Raw genomic sequence first — 24,293 nt, 5'->3', positions numbered from 1 at the left:
CGCGAGTGTTACATTCCTTAAATAATTATCAAATAGAGCAAGTCAAGTTCTATAAGTATCTTGGGGTCATCCTGGATTCAAAACTGAATTTTGAAGATCACATTGATTATATTGGTAAAAAGACAAAAATAAAAATTGGTTTTCTGTATCGACACAAGCACTGCTTCCCCCCTATGTTCCGTTTGGAATTGATAAAAGCTACCATACTGCCTCTACTTGATTACTGTGATATCGTGTATAAATCAGCCCCAAGTACTGTACTGAAGAAGCTTGATTCCATCTATCACTCGGCCTTAAAATTTGCATTGAACTGCCCATATAGGACTCACCAGTGTGATCTCTACATTGGGTCAAACTTAACATCTCTTCATGTTCGACGGCTTGTACACCAGATCTTATTTATTCACGATGTACTTACAAAAAAATCCGCAGACTACCTGCTGGATATCCTCTCTGTTTCAAAGAACAAATTTGACCTCAGGTCTTCGCTCATCTACCAGCTTCACATTCCCTATTGCCGTACAAAAACCGGAAGGGCCTTTGCTATTGATGCCCCCAGCGTCTGGAATGCTATTGCCAATAAACTGCAACTTGAATCACTACCTATGAGATCTTCACTCAAAACTGCCCTAGAGGAGTTGTACACCCCTAGCTGCCACTGCTATTCAGTGGCCTAAAATAAAATAAAATGTTTCGCTCTGGATGACCGCTCCAGAGTATTATCTGTATTTTGATTTAGTGTGCAGATCTTAAAAGGTGCATTGAAAAATGTGATACTCCGACTGATGCTCCTGTTGTTTGTGGCGTGACTCATGCAGCCAGCTGTGGCTCTAGGGTTTGGTGTTACATGTTATTTATGTAGTTTATTGTTAAAAATTCGGTCACAGTTCCAATGATCACTGTTACATTGCATTTATGGCACTATTTTGGTGATTTTTAAAAAAATGTTGTTTTGGCTATGTTTTTGTTTATTGTAGTACGGAGTTAGACTGATGGCCATAATCTAAGTTTTCTTGTTGTTGTTGTTGTTTGACTGGGATTTTTGCACACAGCGTTGGTGTACGGTGCTATTTCAGGAATATGTTCATGTTTTTTCCTGGATTTTTTGTTTGCACATGCACAAAGTCACTTTAAGATGTTTTCTTGTTCATGTTTTTGTTTTTTTTGTTTGTTGCGGTTGCACCCGATTCAAGAGCCGAATGGCTCACAGGGCTATACCAAATAAATGAAAAAAATGAGTGTCGCGCGTGTCTGTGCGTGCACCGCAGTGTTAACGGTGAGACACACGTGTCACTAGTGTCTGTGTGTGCACCGCAGTGTTAACGGTGAGACACACGTGAGTGTCACTAGTGTCTATGCGTGCACCGCAGTGTTAACGGTGAGACACACGTGAGTGTCACTAGTGTCTGTGTGTGCACCGCAGTTTTAACGGTGAGACACACACGAGTGTCACTAGTGTCTATGCGTGCACCACAGTGTTAACGGTGAGACACACGTGAGTGTCACTAGTGTCTATGCGTGCACCACAGTGTTAACGGTGAGACACACGTGAGTGTCACTAGTGTCTGTGTGTGCACCACAGTGTTAACGGTGAGACACACACGAGTGTCACTAGTGTCTATGCGTGCACCACAGTGTTAACGGTGAGACACACGTGAGTGTCACTAGTGTCTGTGCGTGCACCACAGTGTTAACGGTGAGACACACGTGAGTGTCACTAGTGTCTGTGTGTGCACCGCAGTTTTAACGGTGAGACACACACGAGTGTCACTAGTGTCTATGTGTGCACCACAGTGTTAACGGTGAGACACACACGAGTGTCACTAGTGTCTGTGTGTGCACCACAGTGTTAACGGTGAGACACACGTGAGTGTCACTAGTGTCTGTGCGTGCACCACAGTGTTCACGGTGAGACACACGTGAGTGTCACTTGTGTCTGTGTGTGCACCACAGTGTTCACGGTGAGACACACGTGAGTGTCACTAGTGTCTGTGTGTGCACCGCGGTGTTAACGGTGAGACACACGTGGTTGGGTGTGGGGGGGGCCGCGCGAGCGACGATTTATTTATTAATATCCAGACCGCGCGGGAGTGGTCGCCTTGTTGACACAAGGGCTTAGTGGAAATTATTAATTAAACCCCACACAACGGTGAGTCAAACAATATTACGTAATCCGCGCGGTTAGGACGCGCGAGTGGGGGTGGAGGGGGCAGACGTTACACCCCACCGGCTCGCGGGGAGTGGGGAGGGGGAGATCAGCCCCAACCTACGCCGCCGGACCGCATGCTTATTGTTGGAACTTTTAACGTACGTTGTAAACGTGAATGAAGCAAATGTTTGCAGAATTCTATCCCTTGCAGTAACAAGTCAACAAGTGGTGATGCATGGTTTACTCGGTGACATAACTGCCAGCTTTTTTGGGCCGCCTATTTGAGCGGCGCTGTTGCACCAGGGCACGCACGACACATGGTTGTCGTGGTGTGCGCGTGGAGTTTATACGGACAAACAAAACGCAAGCCCGTAAACACCCGTTTCTCACGATGCTGCTCAGTTGCAACACTAATGCTTTTACTGAATTATGCCTAAAAACAACCTGGGAACACACACACGTACTGCACGAGAGGTGTACACTCTGCTGAGATACAATGGGAGAGGCAGCAGCAAATGCCATCTTCCTCCTAAAAAATAAATATGTTGGCTGTGGTGTTTATTCATAGGAATGCAGCGCCAGGGTAACAGATTACATGGGATGACTCTAGCAGGGATGACTCTAGCAGGGTTGCCCAAACTCCAGTCCTAGCGACCCACCCACGCTATGCACTTTTAAATCTTGATTGAAAACTCGTTTATTTAGAACTGCTCTTTGTGTTTAGTTCACTGTCCTACGTACGGTGACCATGCAACGTTTTTTTATAACCCTCGCTCAATGCAAGACACCTATCAACGACTATTATTACTTCTTCAAATTGTGCCGTTTGGCATTCTGGGCCTGGCAACTGATATATTTTAAAAAAACAGGAATCTAGCACTCAAAACGTACAACCAGTTTTCTGACGGCCACATGATATGATGTTGTGTACAGAATGAAGATTCAAACAAATTGTAATGCCACAAATAGTTCTGTTTGTAAAAAAATAAATCTACATCTTAAACACGTGTATAGGCCATCTTCCTGTAATGAGATGTGTAAATGTTTGCATCAGATCAAAGATGGCAATGCCACTTCACTGTCACAGACCGTGACAGCATCCGGGGTCAACTGAAGTCCGCTGGTAAACTCTACCATGGAGTTCTGCCAAGGCTCCTCGTCAAAGTCTCATTGAGGGCCCCACCACTGCGCCGTATGGCTCTGTTCTTCCAAGAAAACTGACCAAACATTTTTTTTATTTTACCAGGCAAAGCTCACTAAACTATATAGCCCTTTTTCAGTAGCTACCTGACCACAAATAATGGCTCAGTGAATTGGCTTATCAGGTGGACATTTATATCAGCCAAATACCCTAAACGCTTGTTTCTAAATGGAGGGGAAAACCGGAAGACCCAGTGGAAAAATCCACGCGACCACAGAGAGAACATGCCAACTCCAAATATACAGGACAGAACCCACGACATTCTGTACAGCGGGCGATGCAGTTAACACTTCTCGCCACTGTGGCGGCTCCTCCATTGACCGCTCGCTATAGGGTGGCGCAGCTCTCCCACATGTGGGACGTTAGAGATGGGAGACCCACAGACCGGCGACTGCGGCCACCCGAACCACGCGATGGGCCACATCGTTCTACTGGGCCTGCTCGACGGCGGACCGAATAGCGTTAGTCTCGCTCCTCCCAAAGCCATCGTCGCATGGCTCACAAAATTAAACCTGGGACATAAAAATCACACGTAGCTGCCACACGCTAGAGCAGGGGTCGGCAAACTTCGGCTCTGGAGCCGCGCGCGGTGCCCTCTTTGGCTGCCCCATTGTGGGCAGCCGTTTTTTTTTTTAAAAGAAACCTTAAATCTTAAACATTATTTTAAACCTAAAGATAATTAGCAATGTATTGAATATGGCAGGGAATGGGTTACTATAGAATGCCTTGGTGATGACAAAATGTAGAAACAGTCAAACAGCATTGTTGAAGAATAACTAGTTGGGGGCAAAAACTAAAGACGCAGTTTATTCCATCAACTATTTTGTTCATCTATGTCAGAATTTGTCATCTGTTGTATACCTGCTGTGACTGTACTAGTAGCTGTGCGTGTGATGTGGGTCTCGAACTATTTTGGTCAAAGACAAACAAAAAAAATGTCTCTTCTTCTTCTTCGAAAGGTTGCCGACCCCTGCGCTTGAAGGAAAAGAAGCAGCACACGGAGCAACGTAAAACACGTTGGGTTTTTTAAATGCGAACCGTCGCCAGCCAGTCCACAAACACAGCCTCGATACGCGACTCACCGAGCAAGTCGTTCTGCGGCAGCCACTCCACAAGGCGCGTGTTGTTGCCCAGGTTGTGCGGCTTCTCCCCAAAATATCTGCACGAACACGCACGAACGAACAGTCACACATGCGCCCACCGCTTTGACACATTGCAGCCTTAAAACACAATAACACTGCATCGGTTTCTAATTCGCAGCATTTATTCGAACGGTTTTTGGCCACGCAGTCAATTTTACGGCTCTTCATCATCATCAACACCAGCAGCCATGGTCAATCCACTGCTGAATAAATGCTTCTCTAGGCTGATGCCACCTCTCACGATCCTGCGATGTAATAATCCACCAAGCACCTGCACACGAGAGCCAATTCCATTGCGCCATTTACTCGGTAGACATCCTCCCTAACGCATTCTATTTCTTGGCTTCCACTTGGTAATTATTTCTGTCTTAAATGTCGATTTAAAGCTTTCGTGACTGCGGGGATTCATCTTCTTGGTTTGTTTCGGTAAAGTCACGTAGAATGGAGATAACGTGACTTTACCGAAAGAACCAAAAAGATGTATTCCTGTCTTGGTTATTACTGCGGGAGTAATAACCATCATAATGCCGCACACAGTCTGCTTCAGTGGCCATTAAAGATCTACCGATGTCTTTTGCAAGAGTGGGGAACTCTGATCTGTGTCATGTCTTTTGCAAGAGTGGGGAATTTTGCGAGCTGGCATCAGAGGCCAAATTAAACAAATACGATAATTAGAGTACACCGCAAATTACTCCACTGGGATTATACACATAGCAACTAACAGACGAACGCAAGTTGCTCTCCTGATCTCTTGAGTTCTCAACCAGTTAAACAAAATCGTTCTTTCTAAGGATGTGTACTGCCAAGTACACTTTACTTCTCTTCACGGTTTGAATTAAGTCTTTCCGTCTCTCAAATGCAACGCCGAGCATGCATTTCGCCATCCTCCATTGCTCACTTTTCAATGTTGTTGTCAATTACCGGGTTTTCTGATTCGTGTCATGGCAGGGAGTACACATTGATAATTAAATTTGGCTTTAGGCACATTGGCAAGTTGCTCTTCAATATTAAATTCAGATTTCCACAAACACTCCAACCTAAATTTCGATTTTAAAGCTTTCGTGACTGCAGGGATTCATCTTCTTGGTTCTTTCGGTAAAGTCACGTAGAAGGGAAATAATAAAAGGAGTTTACATACTCTTTGGTTCTATTGGGTAAAGTCACGAAGGTGAAAATAAAATAACAAAAAATCACGAGGTTTTGGCCACAACACAAGCGGCCTTCATCAGGTGAAGGGACGAGACTGTCTGGAGGACAGCGCTGGAGTGGAAGAAGCCACGCTTAGATCATTTACATATTGATATGTAAACTCCTTTGTCAAGGCGCTCTGCTCCTCCCATCCAGCTTAAAATACGCTGCCAAGCTTAGGAGTGTTCATTGGAGCGCTGTCTTTCCGACAGCTTTGTTTCTTCACCTGAGGACGGCTGCTTGTGTTGTGGCCGAAACGTCGTGAGAATTTTATTTTCATCATTTTATTATTTCCCTTCTACGTGACTTTACCGAAAGAACCAAGAAGACATTCCAACCTACTTTCGTCCGCATTTTTAGCTTACAATTTTAATTCTGGTCGACCTTCAATCGCTTGCTTAGACACACACACACACATCCTCCGTAACGATATCCAGTTGGGTCCAGAATATGCAATAAAATATCACTCTACGAATGCATTAATAATGAACTAAGCCACGTATTCATGTAGCACACAGCAGTACATATTCATAAAACAAATAAAACGATGTTAGTGTTGGTAGTGGCGCTGGTTGTGGTGGTGGCAGTCTTAGTGACAATGGTAGAGACAAAAGTAGCATCGATAGTGATACTGATGGTAGTGATGGTGATAGCAGTAGAAATTATGGTAGTGTCAGTCGTGATACCGGAGGAAGTGACGGTGATAGCGGTAGAGATGTTGGTAGTGGTCTCGGTGGGGGAGGGGATGGAATTTACCTCCAGAGCACCTTGTGGGGCAGGCGAGCGAAAGCTCCGGCCAGCTTGAGCGACAGCTCCTCCGACAGGTACTTGACTCCCGCTCCGAACGAGACGATCACGAATCCCACGTCACCTGCGGCGTCTGCCCAGCTCGCCAGGTCCTGAATGCGCACACGCACACACATACAGATATAAGCACACATTTGCAAGACACGTGCACATTAGGCACATGTGTGCACACAGGTACACACGTGTCCACATGTGTGCACATGCACAAAGAGACATCGAATATCCCCCACCACTGTAGTCTTAACAGACTGTTGGGGCAAGTGCTGTTAGCGAGCACCTATGAAGGCTGGCATGGTACACGAGGGGGTGGGTGGCCAGCACCACGCCATTTCACCTTTGTCTCCAGAGTGGTGATGTCTACACACCATACCAGGTACGCGTTTGAGGCCGAGTCAACTTAGGGGAGGCCCAGGACCGGTTCAGATGATCGTCACCGTTGTTGCCCATGACGGGGAAACAAACGCCGGTCACCGGGTTCGTAGCGGAGTGTGCTATCCGCTGCACCACCCACAATAACACGCACACATGCGTGCGACGACTCTCAAACTCACCCAGCAGCTTCCTCCCCTTGCACACAAAAAAGCGACGCCGCCTCTCAAAATCGGCTGTCACCCATACAAAAAAAACTTCAACCGACGGCTCACCGTGGGCAGCGGCCCCGCAGGTTTCGTGAGCACTCCCCCGACATAGGCCACGTGCGGGAGCGTCGGCCTCGGGAACTCCAGCGCCGCGTCCGTGCACAGCATCCAGAAGTCCGTCCCGGCGATAATCTGCGCCATCGGCATCGGCGCCACCGCCGCCGCCGCCTCCCCCTTCTCCGGCCTCCGCTCGCCGCCGCTTCGCCAGTGCCTGCGGATGACGGCGTCGAAGCGCGGCAGGATGAGCCAGTGCGTGCCCAAGCGGCTCATGGCGTAGACGACGGCGTTGCGAGCCCGCTCCAGCGGGCCCATGTCGTCGGTGAGCTCCGAGTTGAACTCGGGGACGTACGCGAGCGGGGCCGGCGCGCCGATCTCGGCCGGGAACCAGAGTCCCGTGGAGAGGACGGCGTAGCGCACGCCCAGCAGGTGGGCCCACACGAAGCCGCACATCTCGTTGGGGTCAATGAGCAGCAGGTCGAAGCGCTCGGCCTCGAGGCGCCGCCGCAGGTCACGGTCGCCCACCATGACGTCACAGTTGCGCTCGTACTGCTCCAGGATGGAGAGCAGCTGCAGCGACGTCAGCCGGCCGGAGAAGATGTTCTGCACCTGCGCGGCAAAACCGGGCCGGTCGGCGTCATCGTTTTTTTGTTCGTTGCCCGTGTTGCGTCGGTTTTGCCGCACGTATGCAGAATTTATTTCGCATAGGTCGTTGCTGACCATGCTAATCGGAGGTGTGGGGGGGGGGGGGCAAACTAAACACGAAAAGTGGTTCAAGAAATTAGTTTTCAATCTAGATTTAAAAGTGCACAGCTACAGTGGCTTCATAATGTCGGCAGGAAGAGCGTTCCAGACGGCAACAGAAGTGCATCTTTTGTTCGATGGTTAGCCAAAAAGCGCTACTGCAAGGATGGCCGGAGTTCACGTAGTGATGGTTTATGCTCCTTGACGAGATCAGCAAGGTATTGTGGTTCATTTGTGGCGAGTACTTTTTGTGTTTAAGGAATGAGACCGGTTCTCGTTTGACTTGCCGACTGCATTACGCCGGCTGGACTGGAGAAATATACGAGTGGGACAGATATGGTCCACGATACGGTCGATTAACAATGTAAACAATGGGCAAATTAAACAATGACCTCACGACAACACCATCACCACCGATCAAGGTCAGATCTCAGAAACTCGGCAGGCTTGCAGAATGGATGGTGCCTTGATTGGTGACCACCATGAATACAGGAAGTGCAGAAAAATGCAATCTTATTGTACTCTCCACGCTCCCCGTCATCGCTAACCCAGACTAAGCAGCAAGGTGAAATATGGTAAAATAACCGCGCTCAGCCAGTGCGGTGTGGGGAGGCCTTCATACAGCAGCAGATTGTACGTATACAGTACATTACCCAGGTAAAGATGAGGCCCGAACTGACAATGTCGCTGTTGCCCTTGAGTGAGCTGCAGACTCTCCATCACAAGTTGCCCTAGATTCAACATGCGACACGAGTCATAATCTTTTGATGCCACTGTCCACTAAAAAAAAATAAAACTGTACGTATCTGACCGGAAATTAATCGAGGAACCGTCCGACCAAGTCTAGGGCACAAGGAGTCAAATCCGTCTTTGGAACACGGAGCAACCGATCGTCATCGGGCTGGGTGCTGCTATACGGCAACAGACTGAAGCTTCTTCTTGTTGTTCAGCCGCTCGTAACGTTTGTCTTCCGACTGCTTCGACATCACGAGAACCGATTTTGACGCACCCCACAATATTTTCTGACCGGGGTTGCGAACAGGGGCGGAGCCAGGATTTCAGGCCGGGGTGAATTCAACAAATTTTAATTTCAAGAATGATTAGAGAGTCAGGCTGTTGAACTAGACGCCATCGGTTGGCGACACACTCTGACAATGCAGTTGCACGGAGTCCGCCAGACCGAGTGTCGTACACTTTTACGCAGAATGTCACCCCTGTCATCCCCCCTGGCTCCGCCCCTGTTTGCGAATCGTGGGAAAATTCATTACAGTATAGTGAAAAATTAGCTTTTTTTTATACCGCGCACCACTGGTGTACCACCACCAATACGTTATTTTTTTATTGACAGCTCCTGTGCAAATAACCCAGCTATCAACCCAAACATCTCCACAATGTGACACTTAAGAGCCATTGATAATAACTCTCTCTAAGCCTTGGCACCGCATCATTCTGTTCAAAATCCTCACTTTCCCTCGCCCAACGAAGATATTGTGTTGGACAAAGACAAGACACGCCGAAATCTTAACGCCGCCGCTACTACTAGGCTCGAGTTAAGGGATCGCTTTACTGCCAACACTAAGGCTCGATTCAAACCCACAAAAAACGGATTCCCCCCAGTTGGTATTTTGCGAGATGTTAACTAACTCGCCTGATATGCATGAGGTAGTAAGGTTTGATCCCAAGCCTGATGCCTTTATATTTGGAGTTTGCGTCTCTCTTTTTCTCCCAATAGTCGTGTGGATTATTCACCGGGTCCTCCAGTTTTTCCCTCTACATTTTAAAAACATGTGTTTAGGGTAATTCGGCTGCTATAGATTTCCACGTGATAGGCCGCTTCGTTGAGCGATCATTTGTGGCCAGGTCGCATCTGAAAAAGAGCTACATAGCTCAGTGGGCCGACCTTAGCTGGTAAAATAAAAAAAATAGTTTAGTTTATCAGCGGTAGACTTCATCAAACCACTCCTGGATGAAGGCCTCCCAAAACCGTCACCATCTCTCGTGGTATTGCGATGTCACAATCCACAGGAGCAGATTTCATTGCTCAGTCTTCAAGGGCGTGTGCCCTGCTTTGGCTGCCATTCCGCTGTGCATCTCAACCACGGCCCATGATCAGCCCTCATTGAAAAATTCGTGGTGGAGAGTTACAAATAGATTTTAACTCAAACCTAAAAAGGTTGCCAGTTTTAACTGTATGTACATACGCATGTTGAGCTTCTTGTCGCACTGTATGTAGCAAACCATGCTCATCGGAGGTGTGGGGAAGGACAAACTAAACACAAAAAGCAGTTCTGAAGAAATGGCTTCCTAATATCGGAAGGAAGAGCATTCCAGACAGCTGCCAAAAGCCACTGCAATTGATTCTCCCAGCATGACGGTGAAAAGAATGAACAAATTCCTCTACACCTCTGTTCACCTAGCAGCATAAAATCGATCGATCTGTCCGATATGACGGGGTAAATTGTGTGGCTACTCCAACCTCTTCCAAGGCGTCCAGCCAGCGTGTAAGAGTAGGCCAAGTACCATCTGGGGAGGCGCTCTCTAGAACTCCCTCTGGTGGAGGCCCTTCCACCAGCTGTTGCCTGAAATTTCAGGGTAGCCCCTGAACGTTTTAACCCTGAGCTTAAAATCGTTTTGCCCCTCTGATGTCTCACGTTCAGGTGACCCAGTGGTAGAGGGAGCGGCTCACAATGGCAATGTTACCAGAGTTCAAATCCTGGTTGGGGGAGGGGGTTCAACTAAGCCAATAATCCCTCCCCCCCTCACCCCATGGGTCGATATAACCAGGACCACTTTAACAGCGGCTATCCTATGGTCACACTTGCACCCGACCGTAAGCAAGCGGAACATGGCACCACTTAAAAACCCATAACCTTGATGTCCCGACGATCCAAGAAACTCACGTCTTGGATGCCCTACATGGCAGTCGCTACCACATCCATGGGTAGAACCGCACGGACGAGCCATCACCACCTGAATTATGACTTGGCCATATACGTGCGACTCGGCAACACTGGCTCAGAGCTGTGAAACGGAGATGAGCAAATGCCTCGATGCACATTTGAGAAGTTACTTTGAAAGACATTAACACAAGAGGGAGAGGGAGGGAGGTGGGGGGAAGAGGGGGGGGGGGGGGTAAGGGTGGCTAGGGGTTATTGTTAGGGGGCAGCAGAGGGCAGAGAGGGCAGAAGCCGACCTTCTCCTGGAGGAATTCGTCGGCTTGGCGCGACGAGAAGAGGCCCCGGTAGCGGTGGAGCCGCACGTGCGGGGAGGGCGGCAGCTCGCGGCCCTCCGAGACCACAAAGACGACGTCGTGGCCGCGCGCGTGCAGCTCGCCTGCCAGCCGCTGGAAGATGTACAGGTGGCTCTCGAACATGATGGGTGGGATGACGGCAACCTTCGCCGCCGTCGCAGCGCCCCCCCGTCCCGGTGACAACGGCAGCAGCAGCAGCAGCAGCGCGGGCAGCAGGAGGGACAGCGGAGGAAAGCGGACGGCTCCCGCGTGCTTCGTCATCGTCGTCATCGTCGGCTGTCGTTCCTGCGCGGGTTGGGAAGGGCAGCAGAGCGGACGACGGAGATGGTTAGTGCTCAGATCGAGGGGACCCGGATTTATGAGACGAATGATTACAGGCCTCCCTGGCTAGATGGGAGTTCATTTTATGCGATTTCGCACTGTATACACTGCTAAACGATTTCTACCCAAAATTCGCTCATCGAGGTGGTTTGAATTCACTCTACATGCAGCTATGCAATCGGACGTGGGACAACGTTGTGTGTGTACCGTGTATGTGTGAGCTACATATGTGGGTAACCACATCCGTTTCAGGCTGTATATCCAGTTGGACTCGTTGCTCAGACGAGATTCTCATGGGAGTCCGAGCCTGGAGGCATGATCACTCTGTGCAGGACACACCTTAACACGTAACAGTCTTGTGTGTATTTATTTTCCCTCACTGTACTTGGCAGGTAGCTATATCCTCATGCGGTTTTGCTTTGTGTGCTCCTTATTTAGGAATGCATCTACTATTACTGTTGCATCAAGCAAGGGAAATCTACATAGTAAATGCAATGTGCAGAGATGCATTGCATGTACGTATTTGACCATACTCATCAGGTGTGGAGGAAGGACAAACTAAACACAAAACGCAGTTCTAGATTTGAAAGTGTATAGCTCCAGCGGCTTTCTAATATCGAAAGGAAGAGCGTTCCAGACGGCCACATAAGTGCAGCTGAAAGTGCACGATGCTTCTTTGTTCGATGGTTAGCCAAATGCTGCAATGATGACCAGAGTTTAAATAAGCTATCCACTAATTATCGTTTCATATTCAGATTCTGATATACATTGCAAACCAATGGTTATGGAAGGCAATTAATCCGTCTCATCTCCATCTTGTCCTTGGCACTCATGCTTCATCGTCTCCCTTTATCCATCAGTTTAACACGTAGTAGGCTTTCGCGACCAATATTATTCATTATAAAAAGGTTTTTGGGTTAGATCGCGTTATTTATAAATGTGTCGTAACCCTCCACCACCCGACACGGCCAATCAGCAAAAAAAGTGTCACGTTGACAAAAGACAAATAGTTCACTACTTTAGCCCACCGGTGTGTTGAAGAGTGAATCCACAACATTTACAGTTTGAGTACACCGTTTCGCTGGTAATTACATCCAGCATCATCGGGCAATTCGCCAGAATGGTAAAGCCCTCACTTGCTCCCGGTCTTAAATATAGTAGCAGGGTGACGTCATCATTTAACTCATTTCAGGTGCCGTGATATGAGGCGGAGGGGGAGGTATTGTAATTATATAATCGATTGGTAATCAGTCAATGGTTATGATTAGTAATGAGTTGTAGATTAGTAATTAGTTGTAATGTGTGTTATTGTGATTTTATGCTACGTTAGTAATCCGTTAATTAGTCTGTGTTTCCCCTATAAGGAATTGTAATATGTATCATTTAATAATACGCTTCCAAGCCGCACTAAGCCTGTAGCTGTCAGAGTGATTAAAGTTATTTCTATTCCTCTCAATTTCAATGGATTCTCTAATTAGTCTTTGCCAGTAATAATTACTATAACTACTAAACTGAACAATTATTTTTTATTTCACCACGTTCATAGTTCATAGTTCATTTATTTGGTATAGCCCTGTGAGCCATTCGGCTCTTGAATCGGGTGCAACCGCAACAAACAAAAAACATGAACAAGAAAACATCTTCAAGTGATTATGTGACTGTGCAAACAGAAAATACAGGAAAAAAATATCAAAATATTCCTGAAATAGCACCGTACACCAACGCTGAGTGCAAAAATCCCAGTGGGATGCAAGTCAAATAACAACAACACCCACAAGACAACTAAGATTAAGGCCATCAGTCTAACTCCGTACTACAATAAACAAATAACATGGCCAAAACAAAAAAAAACGTAAGGTAAGGCCCACTGAGCTATAAAGCTCTTTTTCAGAAGCGACCTGGCCACAAACGATAGCCCAACGAAGTGGCGTATAAACGTGGAAATTTATGGCAGACAAATTACTCTAAGCGCGTGATGTTTTTCAATGTGGAGTGAAAAACTGGAGGGCCCAGATAAAAATCCACACGACCGCAGGGAGAGAGATGTGCAAATTCCAAATATACAGTCGTCACGGTCGGAATCAAACCCACGACCTCCTGCATGCCAAGCGACAATAAACAAATAATAACATCTCGCCAGTATTGTCCGTCGTCTCGCGATGAGTTCATATACCACAAGTGGGTGGGGGCATTGGCTTCAGCGTTCATGTCACGGCCCCCCCCCCCGTCTTAAATGCCCTTCACTTCCCACCATGAGCCAATGGTCCAATTTGGGCGACTGAATGAGCTATAACTCAAGTCCAAGTCTCTCAAATGAAACCACCAAATACCACTGATGGTAGTTGGTACGGTTTTGTGTGCCATTCATACATTCGTTTTGCGTCTAATCCTTGTATTTATGACATTTGTTTTGGGGTACTTTTCGCCAATGAAATATTTCTGTATGGTATTTCCTTTAATTGCACTCCAAGTCTCTCTGAGTAACAGAGAGACCTTGACTGCAGTAAACTCTCACCTGGTTCATATTCTTGGTTCTTTCGGTAAAGTCACGTAGAAGGGAAATAGTAAAATAATAAAAATAAAACATAATATAATTCTCACGACGTTTCGGCCACAACGCAAGCAGCCGTCATCAGGTGAAGAAACAGAACTGTCGGAAGGACAGCGCTACAAATGACAGCTCTGTGTTCTTTACCTGAGGACGGCTGCTTGCGTTGTGGCCAAAACGTCGTGATAATTTTATTTTATTACGTCTTATTTTTATTATTTCCCTTCTACGTGGTGACTTTACCGAAATAACCAAGAAGATGAATCCCTGCAGTCACGAAAGCTTTAAATCGAAATCTCACCCGGTTATAAAGGTCACGGTGTGTAAACATGTACTACACGTACGTCTCTTATGTGGCACATGTGCTGGATGAATTTACTGTACAGGTTTCCCCTCTACAACTAGCATCATCAGGCGGAGAGCCCAATCCGATTACTGGCGAAACGTCGTACTCAGATTGTAAATGTTGTGGATTTGCTCTCCAACACACCGGTGTGCTGTACGCGTAACGAATTGGCACGTTCTCTTTACGTGACAAACCTTACCTCATTGCCTGTGTCGGATGGTGGCGGGTCTAACGACACTTTTATATCTGGATTTGAAGCTTTCATGCATGCAGGAATCCATACTCTTTGGTTACTTCGGTAAAGTCACGTAGGTAAAGAAAAAATAGATCTATTTTTTTTTTCTACCTACGTGCCTTTACCGAAAGAACCAAAAAGAGTATGGACACTTTTATATTTACGCCATTTAACAAAAAAAACCCTGTATTATGGACGGTTTAGAATCGTCACTTTGCCAAGACAAGATCCACTGGCGAGATGGAGCCACGGCATCGTCTCACGGCACGTGGTAAGGGGTGGATCGCCGTATGAAAAGCACTGCTCTTTCCCTGTCAATTATCCAAGGGAATGGAGGAGCGACCCGCATAAAACACGAATGAGGGTACCGTAACGCAAAACATATAAACTAGGCAATAAACATGTATTTCTTTCGATTTTAAAGCTTTCGTGACTGCAAGGATTCATCTTCTTTGGTTCTTTCGGTAAAGTCACGTAGAATGAGAATAAAATAATAAAATAAAATAAGACAATAAAATTCTCACTATTTTATTCTCACTATAGTGAGAATTTTATTGTCTTATTTTATTATTTTATTCTCATTCTACGTGACTTTACCGAAAGAACCAAAGAAGATGTATTTGTTGTTTACCGGCATAGAATGGGGGTGCAGACGTTGAATGTGTGGACTTTTAGCGAGCACCGATTACGGGCGGCACCGTGGCACCCAATCACACCTCGCACCGGGTTTTTGATTAGGGGCCGTCCATAAATGACGTCACGCGATTTTGGACGATTTTTGACCCCCCCCCCTCGTCACATGGCGTCACAAAAAGTCAGATCCCCCCCCTTCAAATATGATGTCACAAAGCTCTCCCCCCCCCAAAACCATATTTCCATTTTGAAAATAAAACATGTTTCAAATCGCTTTAAACTTTTGTCATTGTAGTAGTGCGTATTTAATGGGCCCCTGCACTCTGATGTTGTAGGAGAAAACATTTATTAAAAAGTATATTTAATTAAGTAGAACGTGTTGTCTATTTTTTTAAAGTTGCGCATTTTGATGTGACGTCACATTTCTCAACCCCCCCCTCCTCGTCACACATCGTCACAAATCGTCACAAATGTCTGACCCCCCCCCCCCTCTAGGTGCGTGACGTCATTTATGGACTTCCCCTTAGTGCCGTGGCCGGGAATCGATCTCGAGTTCACAGGATTGGCAGTGTGCGCGGAGCTGGAATGACTGTGCCAACCACTATACATTTTACACACACAAACACACAGGTCGACGGATAAACATATACGTGCATCGTCAAATAGACTTACAGTATTTAAATCTTGTTTAAACATGCTGTCCTCTCTTCTCCGTATTACACAGGTTGTTTGGTCATCTTTGTAGGCAAACTAGGAACACATTTATATGCACGCAATGGCGGAGCCAGGATTTTCAGGTGGGGGCAACCCCTCCAGCAATGAAAGTAATATTTTTTAAAAAACTTTTTAAAAAACACGCTTTAATGAAATGTACCCTACTATATTCTTAGCTCTTTCGGTAAAGTCACGTTGAAAGGAAACAATAAAATAATACAATATATAAAACAATATTTTATTTTAAAGCAATATATTTTATTATTTTATTGTTTCCCTTCAACGTGACTTTACCGAAAGAGCTAAGAATATGAATTACTGCAGTCACGAAAGCTTTAAATCAAAATGTACCCTACTAGTTAATGGCAGAACTCCACGACTCCAGGAAGTGGCCCCGAAGCTTGCCATAACGAGGTTGACCGTGGACAATTAGACCCAAAACGAAACATAACATATAAAAAAAGATTGTTTAAAATATTTTTTTATGATAGAATATATTATTGTCATCAGTTTGACATAAGTATACCAAGTTTGCAGTCGATACCACATTGGGAAGTGGGTTAAAATTGAGTTACAAGATTTGAGGATACAATTACAACAACAGACAGAGTGAGTTAATAGAAAGCGTGTCAGATAAAAAAAAATGATAGAGGAGTTGTCAGTAAGCAGGGACTTGTCCCTTGCCTTTTATCCGACGCGTGTGCGGCGATGGCACAGCCATCGATCGAGGGTCGAGTTCGAACCGCGTTGTGTGATCGGAATCGCGCTCGCTCAAGGTGTTGATGCCTTCAGGGAAGTCGTGGACTCTGTATACGCATCTGCGCACAATTATGCGAGTCACTCATAACTGCTTTGTCGTTACTTATCGCCAATTATGGACTCGGACTATTGTCCTGTTATCATTATATGGCACGTGATAATATGCTACACAGTGGCAGTGGGGGGGGGGTCGCAAAATGCCGATTTATCTTCTCCATATATATAAAAGGCAAAGTTGTGATTGTGTGTCTGTTCAAAATGTTTAGCGTACTTCCCGACATGCAACAAACTTTAAATTTGCCTTGTGGGTACTTTCCAGACTGTACACCATGAAAAAATATTAAAATACACTTTTTTTGGGGGGGGGGGGGGAGCTCAACAATGTATTTATTTTTTGCAATGCAAATGAGCTGTGACGTCAAATCTGTCACGTGACCCGCGCATGTGGAAGCGTAACGCATTGTAGTGTAGTGGTTAGCGCGCTGTGTATGTGTCTGTGTGTGTTTGTCTGTCTGTGTGTGTCTGTGTGTGTGTGCAGCGTAACGCATTGTAGTGTAGTGGTTAGCGCTACGTTGCGCTACGAACCCGGCGACCCGAGTTCGATTCCCGCTCACCGCCACCACCGGTGACGATTATTTCAATCGCTCCTGGGCCTCCCCTAGGTCCACTCAGCCTCAAACGAGTAACTGCTGCGGTGTGTGAACATCGCCACTGGGGAGACAAAGGCGGCCGGGCGTGGTAAAGCTAGTTACTAATAAACCCCAATGATCGGATCGAAATTAGGGACGTGCCACCCCCCCCCACTGGCTCCGCCTTCAACTGATACATGGAAACCATACGGTGCTTTACCCACTGACATCTCATGATATTGTGGTTTACAATGTAGGCAATTAATGAGGGTGGCTGAAAGGTCCACGGCCGCACACAAAAGGAGTTGTCCGTCACTCCTAACCATCGTAGCCGCACTAATCATGTACCAGAGAGAGAGGGGGGGAGGGGGTATTTTAACCTGGCAATAATGCGGTGTTTGATGTTAGCACGCCAATTCTCAAACTACTATTACAGCTATTTTTTTATTTTAACAGGAAAGCTCAACGAAGTGGCTTATCGTGTGCACATGTATAGCAGCCAAATACAGTACTCGAAACGCATGTTTCTAAATGTAGGAGGGAAAATTCGGAGGGCATACAGAAAAATCTGCACGACCATCGGGAGAGAGACGTAAACTCCAAATGTACAAACATCAAGGTCGGGATTGAACCCATGGCCTCCTGTATACCAGACAAGGTATTTAACATCTCACCACCAAGGTGAGATGTTAAATACCGCCCAAGTCACTTCTGTCACTGCATGGGCCCTTTATACTTTGGTCGACACGTAAAGTATGTTTTCGCTTGATAGTTGGGTAACGACAAGGCGTGTTAACGTGTGGCTCACCACCAAAAGGTATTTTGAAATTCGCTATACAGACACCGACCGAGTTAAATAACCGTGTACTGTGTGCGCCTATTCTGGCCAGACATCTTCGTCTCATTCACTCCACGATTCTCTTGCCCTGCAACTCTTTCCTCCCTCCCCCAAAAAAAACCACACACACTAATCCAATTCCTTCTTTCTCCCGCAGCACAAGACGCCGTACCCTGTACCTTCTACGTACGGGGGTGGTAGGTGCGGTACGAGTTGAACAAAAATATCCCAAACGCCCAAATTGCCCTCGCCCGCCAGCAAAGCTGCATTTCAAGAAAGGGAGCGGGCGAAGCAAATGTGCCGTGATAGCCAGAGGCGCTGCGTATGTCGCGTTCTTTCGGCTCTTTTGGGCAGTGAGGAATGCGCGGTGGTGAGATGAGGTTAAACACGAGCCGTGTTCTAAGGTCGCAAGAGCCCAGGTGCTTCTCTGCAGTGCCTCCGTTGTTGCGACGCCTCTTGGGCCTGGCCATGGCACCAACTTTAAAAAGACAGCAAACAAAATGAATAGCGGTGCTAATAATGGAGGCAGTTAAAGCCCTTTGTTAGGCCACCACCCTTGTCGTGGTTGTTTGACCAAACGTCTCTCAGCTGGCCCAGTGTGGGCTGGTGAAGGAGAGAGTGGGGGGGGAGGGGGGAGTTTAAAGTCTTACGATGGTTTTGCGACGCCTCTTGGGCCTGGCCATGGCACCAACTTTAAAAAGACAACAAACAAAATGAATAGCGGTGCTAATAATGGAGGCAGTTAAAGCCCTTTGTTAGGCCACCACCCTTGTCGTGGTTGTTTGACCAAACGTCTCTCAGCTGGCCCAGTGTGGGCTGGTGAAGGAGAGAGTGGGGGGGGAGGGGGGAGTTTAAAGTCTTACGATGGTTTTGTTTAAAACTTAAATATTTTTTTTTCACCACGTAAGGCCCACCGAGCTATACATTGACCTGGCCACCAATGATAGCTCAACAAAGTGGCTTATCGTCATGACGTGGAAATGTATAGCAGGCAAATACTCTACATGCATGTTTCTAAATGTGGGGTGGGGGGGGGACCGGAGGACCTGAAGAAAACTCCACGCGACCACGGGGAGAGAGGCACGCAGACTCCAAATATACAGCAGCAGCAGCAGGCGTCAGGGTCGGGATTGAACCCACAAATCTCCTGTATACCAGGCGAGGGAGTTGACATCTCGCCACCGCAGCGCCCTCTCACCACTCCAAAAAAAAGTCTCATTAGCTGGAGTGACCTTGGGCATTAGTCTGTGTGGGGGGGGGGGCGGTGACTGTGTGTGGGAGGGGGGGGTGACTGCCGCTGTGTGCAATCCCAATTGGGTCATTTGCGGTGTAATTTTTTTGCAGATTTGGACCCTGACGCCGGTACACAATGGCCTACTCTTGCGAAGGACGTCACGGGGATCTTTAATCTCCACCGTGATAGTCATGTCACTGTTCTTACACCCGTCGTGCAGAAATCCCCCGCTATACGCGAGGGATGCGTTCCTGGGAAATGCTACTTAACTCGGAATTACAAAAAAGCAAACTCTGATTTCCATTCAGGGGTTGCGTTCTTAGTCGACATTTCTGGAAAAGAAAAGCATGACTAAAAGTCATGAAGTGTATAAATGTAGTAAATAAATATATAATTGTTTTCTTTACTTGCTAGAGATAGTTGAAGAGCTATGCGGATTTTTTTACTTAAAAAAAAAGATGATCTTTCCATATTTTCTATAATTCCACAACTACTCCACGTTATTTTAGTGGACGTTAAGGGTGCCACACTTTGAGCACATTGTAAAATTTATTCCGCATCGACTAAAATGGTTGTTACCGAGGTCGTCGGTAAACCATGCATTCTGTAAATAATGTACTGCCTAATCACCGGCTTCAAAACTTTTCAAAACCTCGAATTTAAACTCTTGATCAGGGGTCAAAAACCTGCGGCTACAGAGCCGCATGCAGCTCATTCAAGGACCGCTTCGTAACTTCATTTATTAAGGACCACCGTCTCGTAATCACGTACATTGTGGTTCTTGAAATATTAAGTTTATTTGATCAAATGTTGATTGTTTTGGTTGCCGACCCCTGTACTAGAGTAATACTTACTCTGCCTTTTCTTGGCAGAGGCACAATCATCATTCACTATGGATTTTTTTACGCCTCTAAGCCATTTGTACTCTTTCGTTTTTAAACCATCACCGAATGTGATGTTTCTATCGAACATGTGTGCAATGACCACAAGAGACTGCGGGCTGGCCGATGGAGGCTGGACGCGTGGTGGAGCGATTTTCGCTGGCACTCGCCATGCACGCACGGTACTGGATTATATATTGCAAAAAAAAAGTCCATTTTAACAGTGCGTTCCGAATTTAAAAAAAAGTTGCGCAAACATTTTTTTTGCCGCAATTTGCTTAAAATAAACGCAAATGCCAAAATATTACACTTATGAAGGATATATGTTATCCGATTAATCAGCAACGTATATGCCAAACAACGTGCAATGCTGCTACCTATAGCGGGGCGGGGGGGGTGGGATTCCTGTACCAACCAGAGTGGACGCTCGAATGGTACCGTGAACCTCTGCAACGAGCGGGGATCGCTCCCGCTAGAGACCAGGCGAGCACTGCCCAAGACCGGTTCACAGGACACGGAGTGAGTACAGGCAGCCAGAAAAAAACCTCTTCATTCATGAAGAATATTTTTGATTTAAAGCTTTCGTGACTGCAGGGATTCATATTCTTGGTGCTTTCGGTAAAGTCACATAGAAGGGAAACAATAAAATTATAATAAATATATTGTTTTATATTTTTATTATTTTATTGTTTCCCTTCTACGTGACTTTTCCCGAAAGAACCAAGAATATGGATAATATTGGTCGCGAAAGCCTACGTGTTAAACCGACGGTCGTGCAGACAAATAACCGTGGTATTGCCTTCTCCACTACAAGCCCGAAACGAAATGGGGGGGGGGGGTTACGTCACGTCATTATATTTAGAGCAGGCGCAGTTATAAAATAACCCTTAAATTACGACCACTGTACTTATAACAATCCACAGTCGCTGTGAGCAAGTTAGATTTCACCTCAGCTGACGATCACGTGTAACAGCGTTGACTTATTCATACCCCCACAATCCCGGGAAATTTCACGAATCACCTACATGCAGGATTGCGTGTCCACCTAAGGCCACATATTCTCAATTTAACTCTGGAGTGAATGTAGCAAAACATGGACTTTATAATGTAGTTGATTTACAACCGGGGCTTTACAGTTCATCTTTGGAAGTACACGTTAAGAGTATGTCAACTTTTTTGGGGTTAAAGGTTGCGTTTTTGTAAAAGTAACGGAGTTCTTATCAGTGTATTTTTCCACGGATATCGATTATAAACAGGGACGGTTGGTGGCACAGGGGGTAGCAGCGGTGGACATTAACCTAGCCTACCTGGGTTTCATTCCTGACGATGTCTAACACCAGCGGGAGGTAAAAAAATAAATATCTAGGGTTGGCACCTTTCTTGTAGATTTTAAATCGTGAAGATCACTTCACGATTTAATATCCCAGGCAACTTGCTTGGGATATCTGCAAGTCTTCCAGAGACATTCATGGCCCCGGATTGTGTTTGTTGCGAGATAATAACAATACATACATTAATCTTGATTTGAAGCTTTCGTGACTGCAGGAATCGCGACGTTTCTGGTGCAACACAAGCGTCCACCTGATGATGGACGCTTGTGTTGCGCCCGAAACGTCGTGATTTATTTTATTTTATACCGACGTGATTTTACCGAGAGAACCAAAGAGTATGAATACATACACCGTATTCTTTGGGTCTTTTGGTAAAGTCTTTGAACCTATCTACGTGACTTTACTGAAAGACCCAAAGAATATGAATTCCTGCAGTCACGAAAGCTTTTAGTCAAGATGTAATACATCACTCAAGACGATGCATTTAGGATGCTGACTTTCTAGTCTCGTGAGATTGAATTTCTTCTTCTCATAATTCGTCCCGATTTTTAGTCCATCAGAGATGGCGACCCCATCCTAAACGAGTTTCATTCATACCAAGTAAGGCCCACTGAGCTACATTAGCTCTTTTTAAGAAGTGACCTGGCCAAAAATGATAACCCAATTAAATGGCTTAACATATGGAAATGTATAGCAGCAACAAATACTCTAAACGACTGTTTCTACGTGGAGGCAAAAATCTGAGGACCTGGAGAAAAATCCACGTGACCACGGGGAGAGACACAGCAGGCGTCGGCGTCAGAATTGAATCCACGACCTCCTGTATACTAGGCGGGGTAGTTAACATCTCACTACCGCAGTGCCCACACGGTCCTGGGTTCCACTTCTTCAACAACCAGCGTGAAGTATGGGCACCCCCCCCCCCCACCCCTTGACCGACGTGACGTGGGAAGGACTTCATCCAGCACTGCGTTGACAAAATGCTGAACATTATAATTTTGTTTTAAGTAAACACACGGTATGTGTATTTTGACAATTGCAATTCGTGTTGCCAGTCTAATGAACGGCAAAGGAAAAACAAACAGGTGACCAGCCGAAGGGACGTTTTAAACCAAACGGCCGTACCATCCTGTTTATTGACAAAATAGCGGAAAATCGTTTGAGTTGCATTCTTAACATCAAGGTGATTCCTTTCTTAAGTGGCATGTTTGTGGCCAAACACACAAGCTTGCCACACACCCGGAGAAGTGTGACCAGGATAAAGATCCCCCGTATAGTCTTGAGACTGTTGGGGCGGGTGCTGCTTGGGAGCAGCAGCACCTGTGAAGGCCGGCACGGCACACGAGTGGGTGGGTGGGTGGGTGGCCGGCACGACACACGAGTGGGTGGGTGGGTGGGTGGCCGGCACTACACACGAGTGGGTGGGTGGCCGGCACTACGCATGAGTGGGTGGGTGGCCAGCACCACGCCCGACTGCCTTCGCCTACCTCGTAGGGATGTTTTAAACTTCGCTCCAAGTAACTAATTTGAGACCGAGTCGACCAGGACCGTTTCAAATAATCATCACTGGTGTTGGTGGCTGTGAGCGTGAATCAAACTCGGGCAGCTAGGTTGGTAGCGCAGCGTGCTAATCGCTACATTACCAATCATCTTCGGTGCAACCAAAGCATAAACACAAATATTACATGGGTCGTAAAAAAATATATACAACCGGCAAGATACATCTCCTCCTTGCACCACGGCCACCACATTGACAGAGCAACCTTTGCTATTTTACTCTCGTTTATGACGGCACACTATCAATAAAACATGCTCAGAGTTCATTGACCTTCACACAACCTGGGCTCGGCAGAAGCGTCCGTAACGGCGCAAATAAGCCACCTCTCGCTTGCCGAGCTGGAGACATTATTATTTATCACGAGCTTGTTTTCCCGTCCGAGGACTGGTGTATACTGCAGTAAATCTTAAATAGTCAATAGAAAAATTGTTCAGTTCATGATTATTAATGAGCGGGAGGTTGTTGCCCCATGTGGAGTGACGTCACCCGCTCATGGTTATTGTGGAGGGGTGCGGCATGTGGAGTGACGTCACCCGCTCATGGTTATTGTGGAGGGGTGCGGCATGTGGAGTGATGTCACCCGCTCATGGTTATTGTGGAGGGGTGCGGCATGTGGAGTGATGTCGCCCGCTCATGGTTATTGTGGAGGGGTGCGGCATGTGGAGTGACGTCACCCGCTCATGGTTATTGTGGAGGGGTGCGGCATGTGGAGTGACGTCACCCGCTCATGGTTATTGTGGAGGGGGTGCGGCATGTGGAGTGACGTCGCCCGCTCATGGTTATTGTGGAGGGGTGCGGCATGTGGAGTGACGTCACCCGCTCATGGTTATTGTGGAGGGGTGCGGCATGTGGAGTGACGTCGCCCGCTCATGGTTATTGTGGAGGGGGTGCGGCATGTGGAGTGACGTCACCCGCTCATGATTATTAATGAGGGGAGGGGGTGCGGCTTGTGGAGTGCGCGACCTTCTTGTGCGTTCGTGTAAATTTCCACGCGGGCATGAATATTAATGAGGGGGGGTGGGGGGGGGGCCTCATGTGGAGTGCCGTCACGCGCGGGACACACGCATTCTTGGCTCATTATATTAGTAATTCCTCACCCGTGATCTTGGCTATCGCTGTCGTGTCAAGAGACCGTTCGAAACCCTCGCAA

At 46.7% G+C, this 24,293-nt stretch overlaps 1 protein-coding gene across 2 annotated transcripts in view; it reads right to left on the bottom strand.

Moving 5' to 3' along the window:
* UGT8 (UDP glycosyltransferase 8) overlaps positions 1-24,293 on the bottom strand; it is a 46,221-nt gene that overhangs the window by 9,509 nt on the left and 12,419 nt on the right. For both annotated transcript variants that reach the window (XM_032969146.2, XM_032969145.2), the window contains exons 2-5: positions 11,060-11,401; positions 7,132-7,731; positions 6,437-6,579; positions 4,433-4,509 (exon numbers count right to left, since the gene is read on the bottom strand). In XM_032969146.2, the coding sequence (XP_032825037.2) occupies positions 4,433-4,509; positions 6,437-6,579; positions 7,132-7,731; positions 11,060-11,386 (1,147 nt within the window). In that variant the 5' untranslated portion in view covers positions 11,387-11,401. The remainder of the gene's footprint in view (positions 1-4,432; positions 4,510-6,436; positions 6,580-7,131; positions 7,732-11,059; positions 11,402-24,293) is intronic.

The sequence above is a fragment of the Petromyzon marinus genome, chromosome 41 (genome assembly GCF_048934315.1).
Source record: "Petromyzon marinus isolate PM22_M1 ecotype Great Lakes invasive population chromosome 41, UKy_Petmar_22M1.pri1.0, whole genome shotgun sequence".
Taxonomy (NCBI): Eukaryota; Metazoa; Chordata; class Hyperoartia; order Petromyzontiformes; family Petromyzontidae; genus Petromyzon; species Petromyzon marinus.
This window is presented reverse-complemented; position numbering and strand designations above follow the sequence as displayed.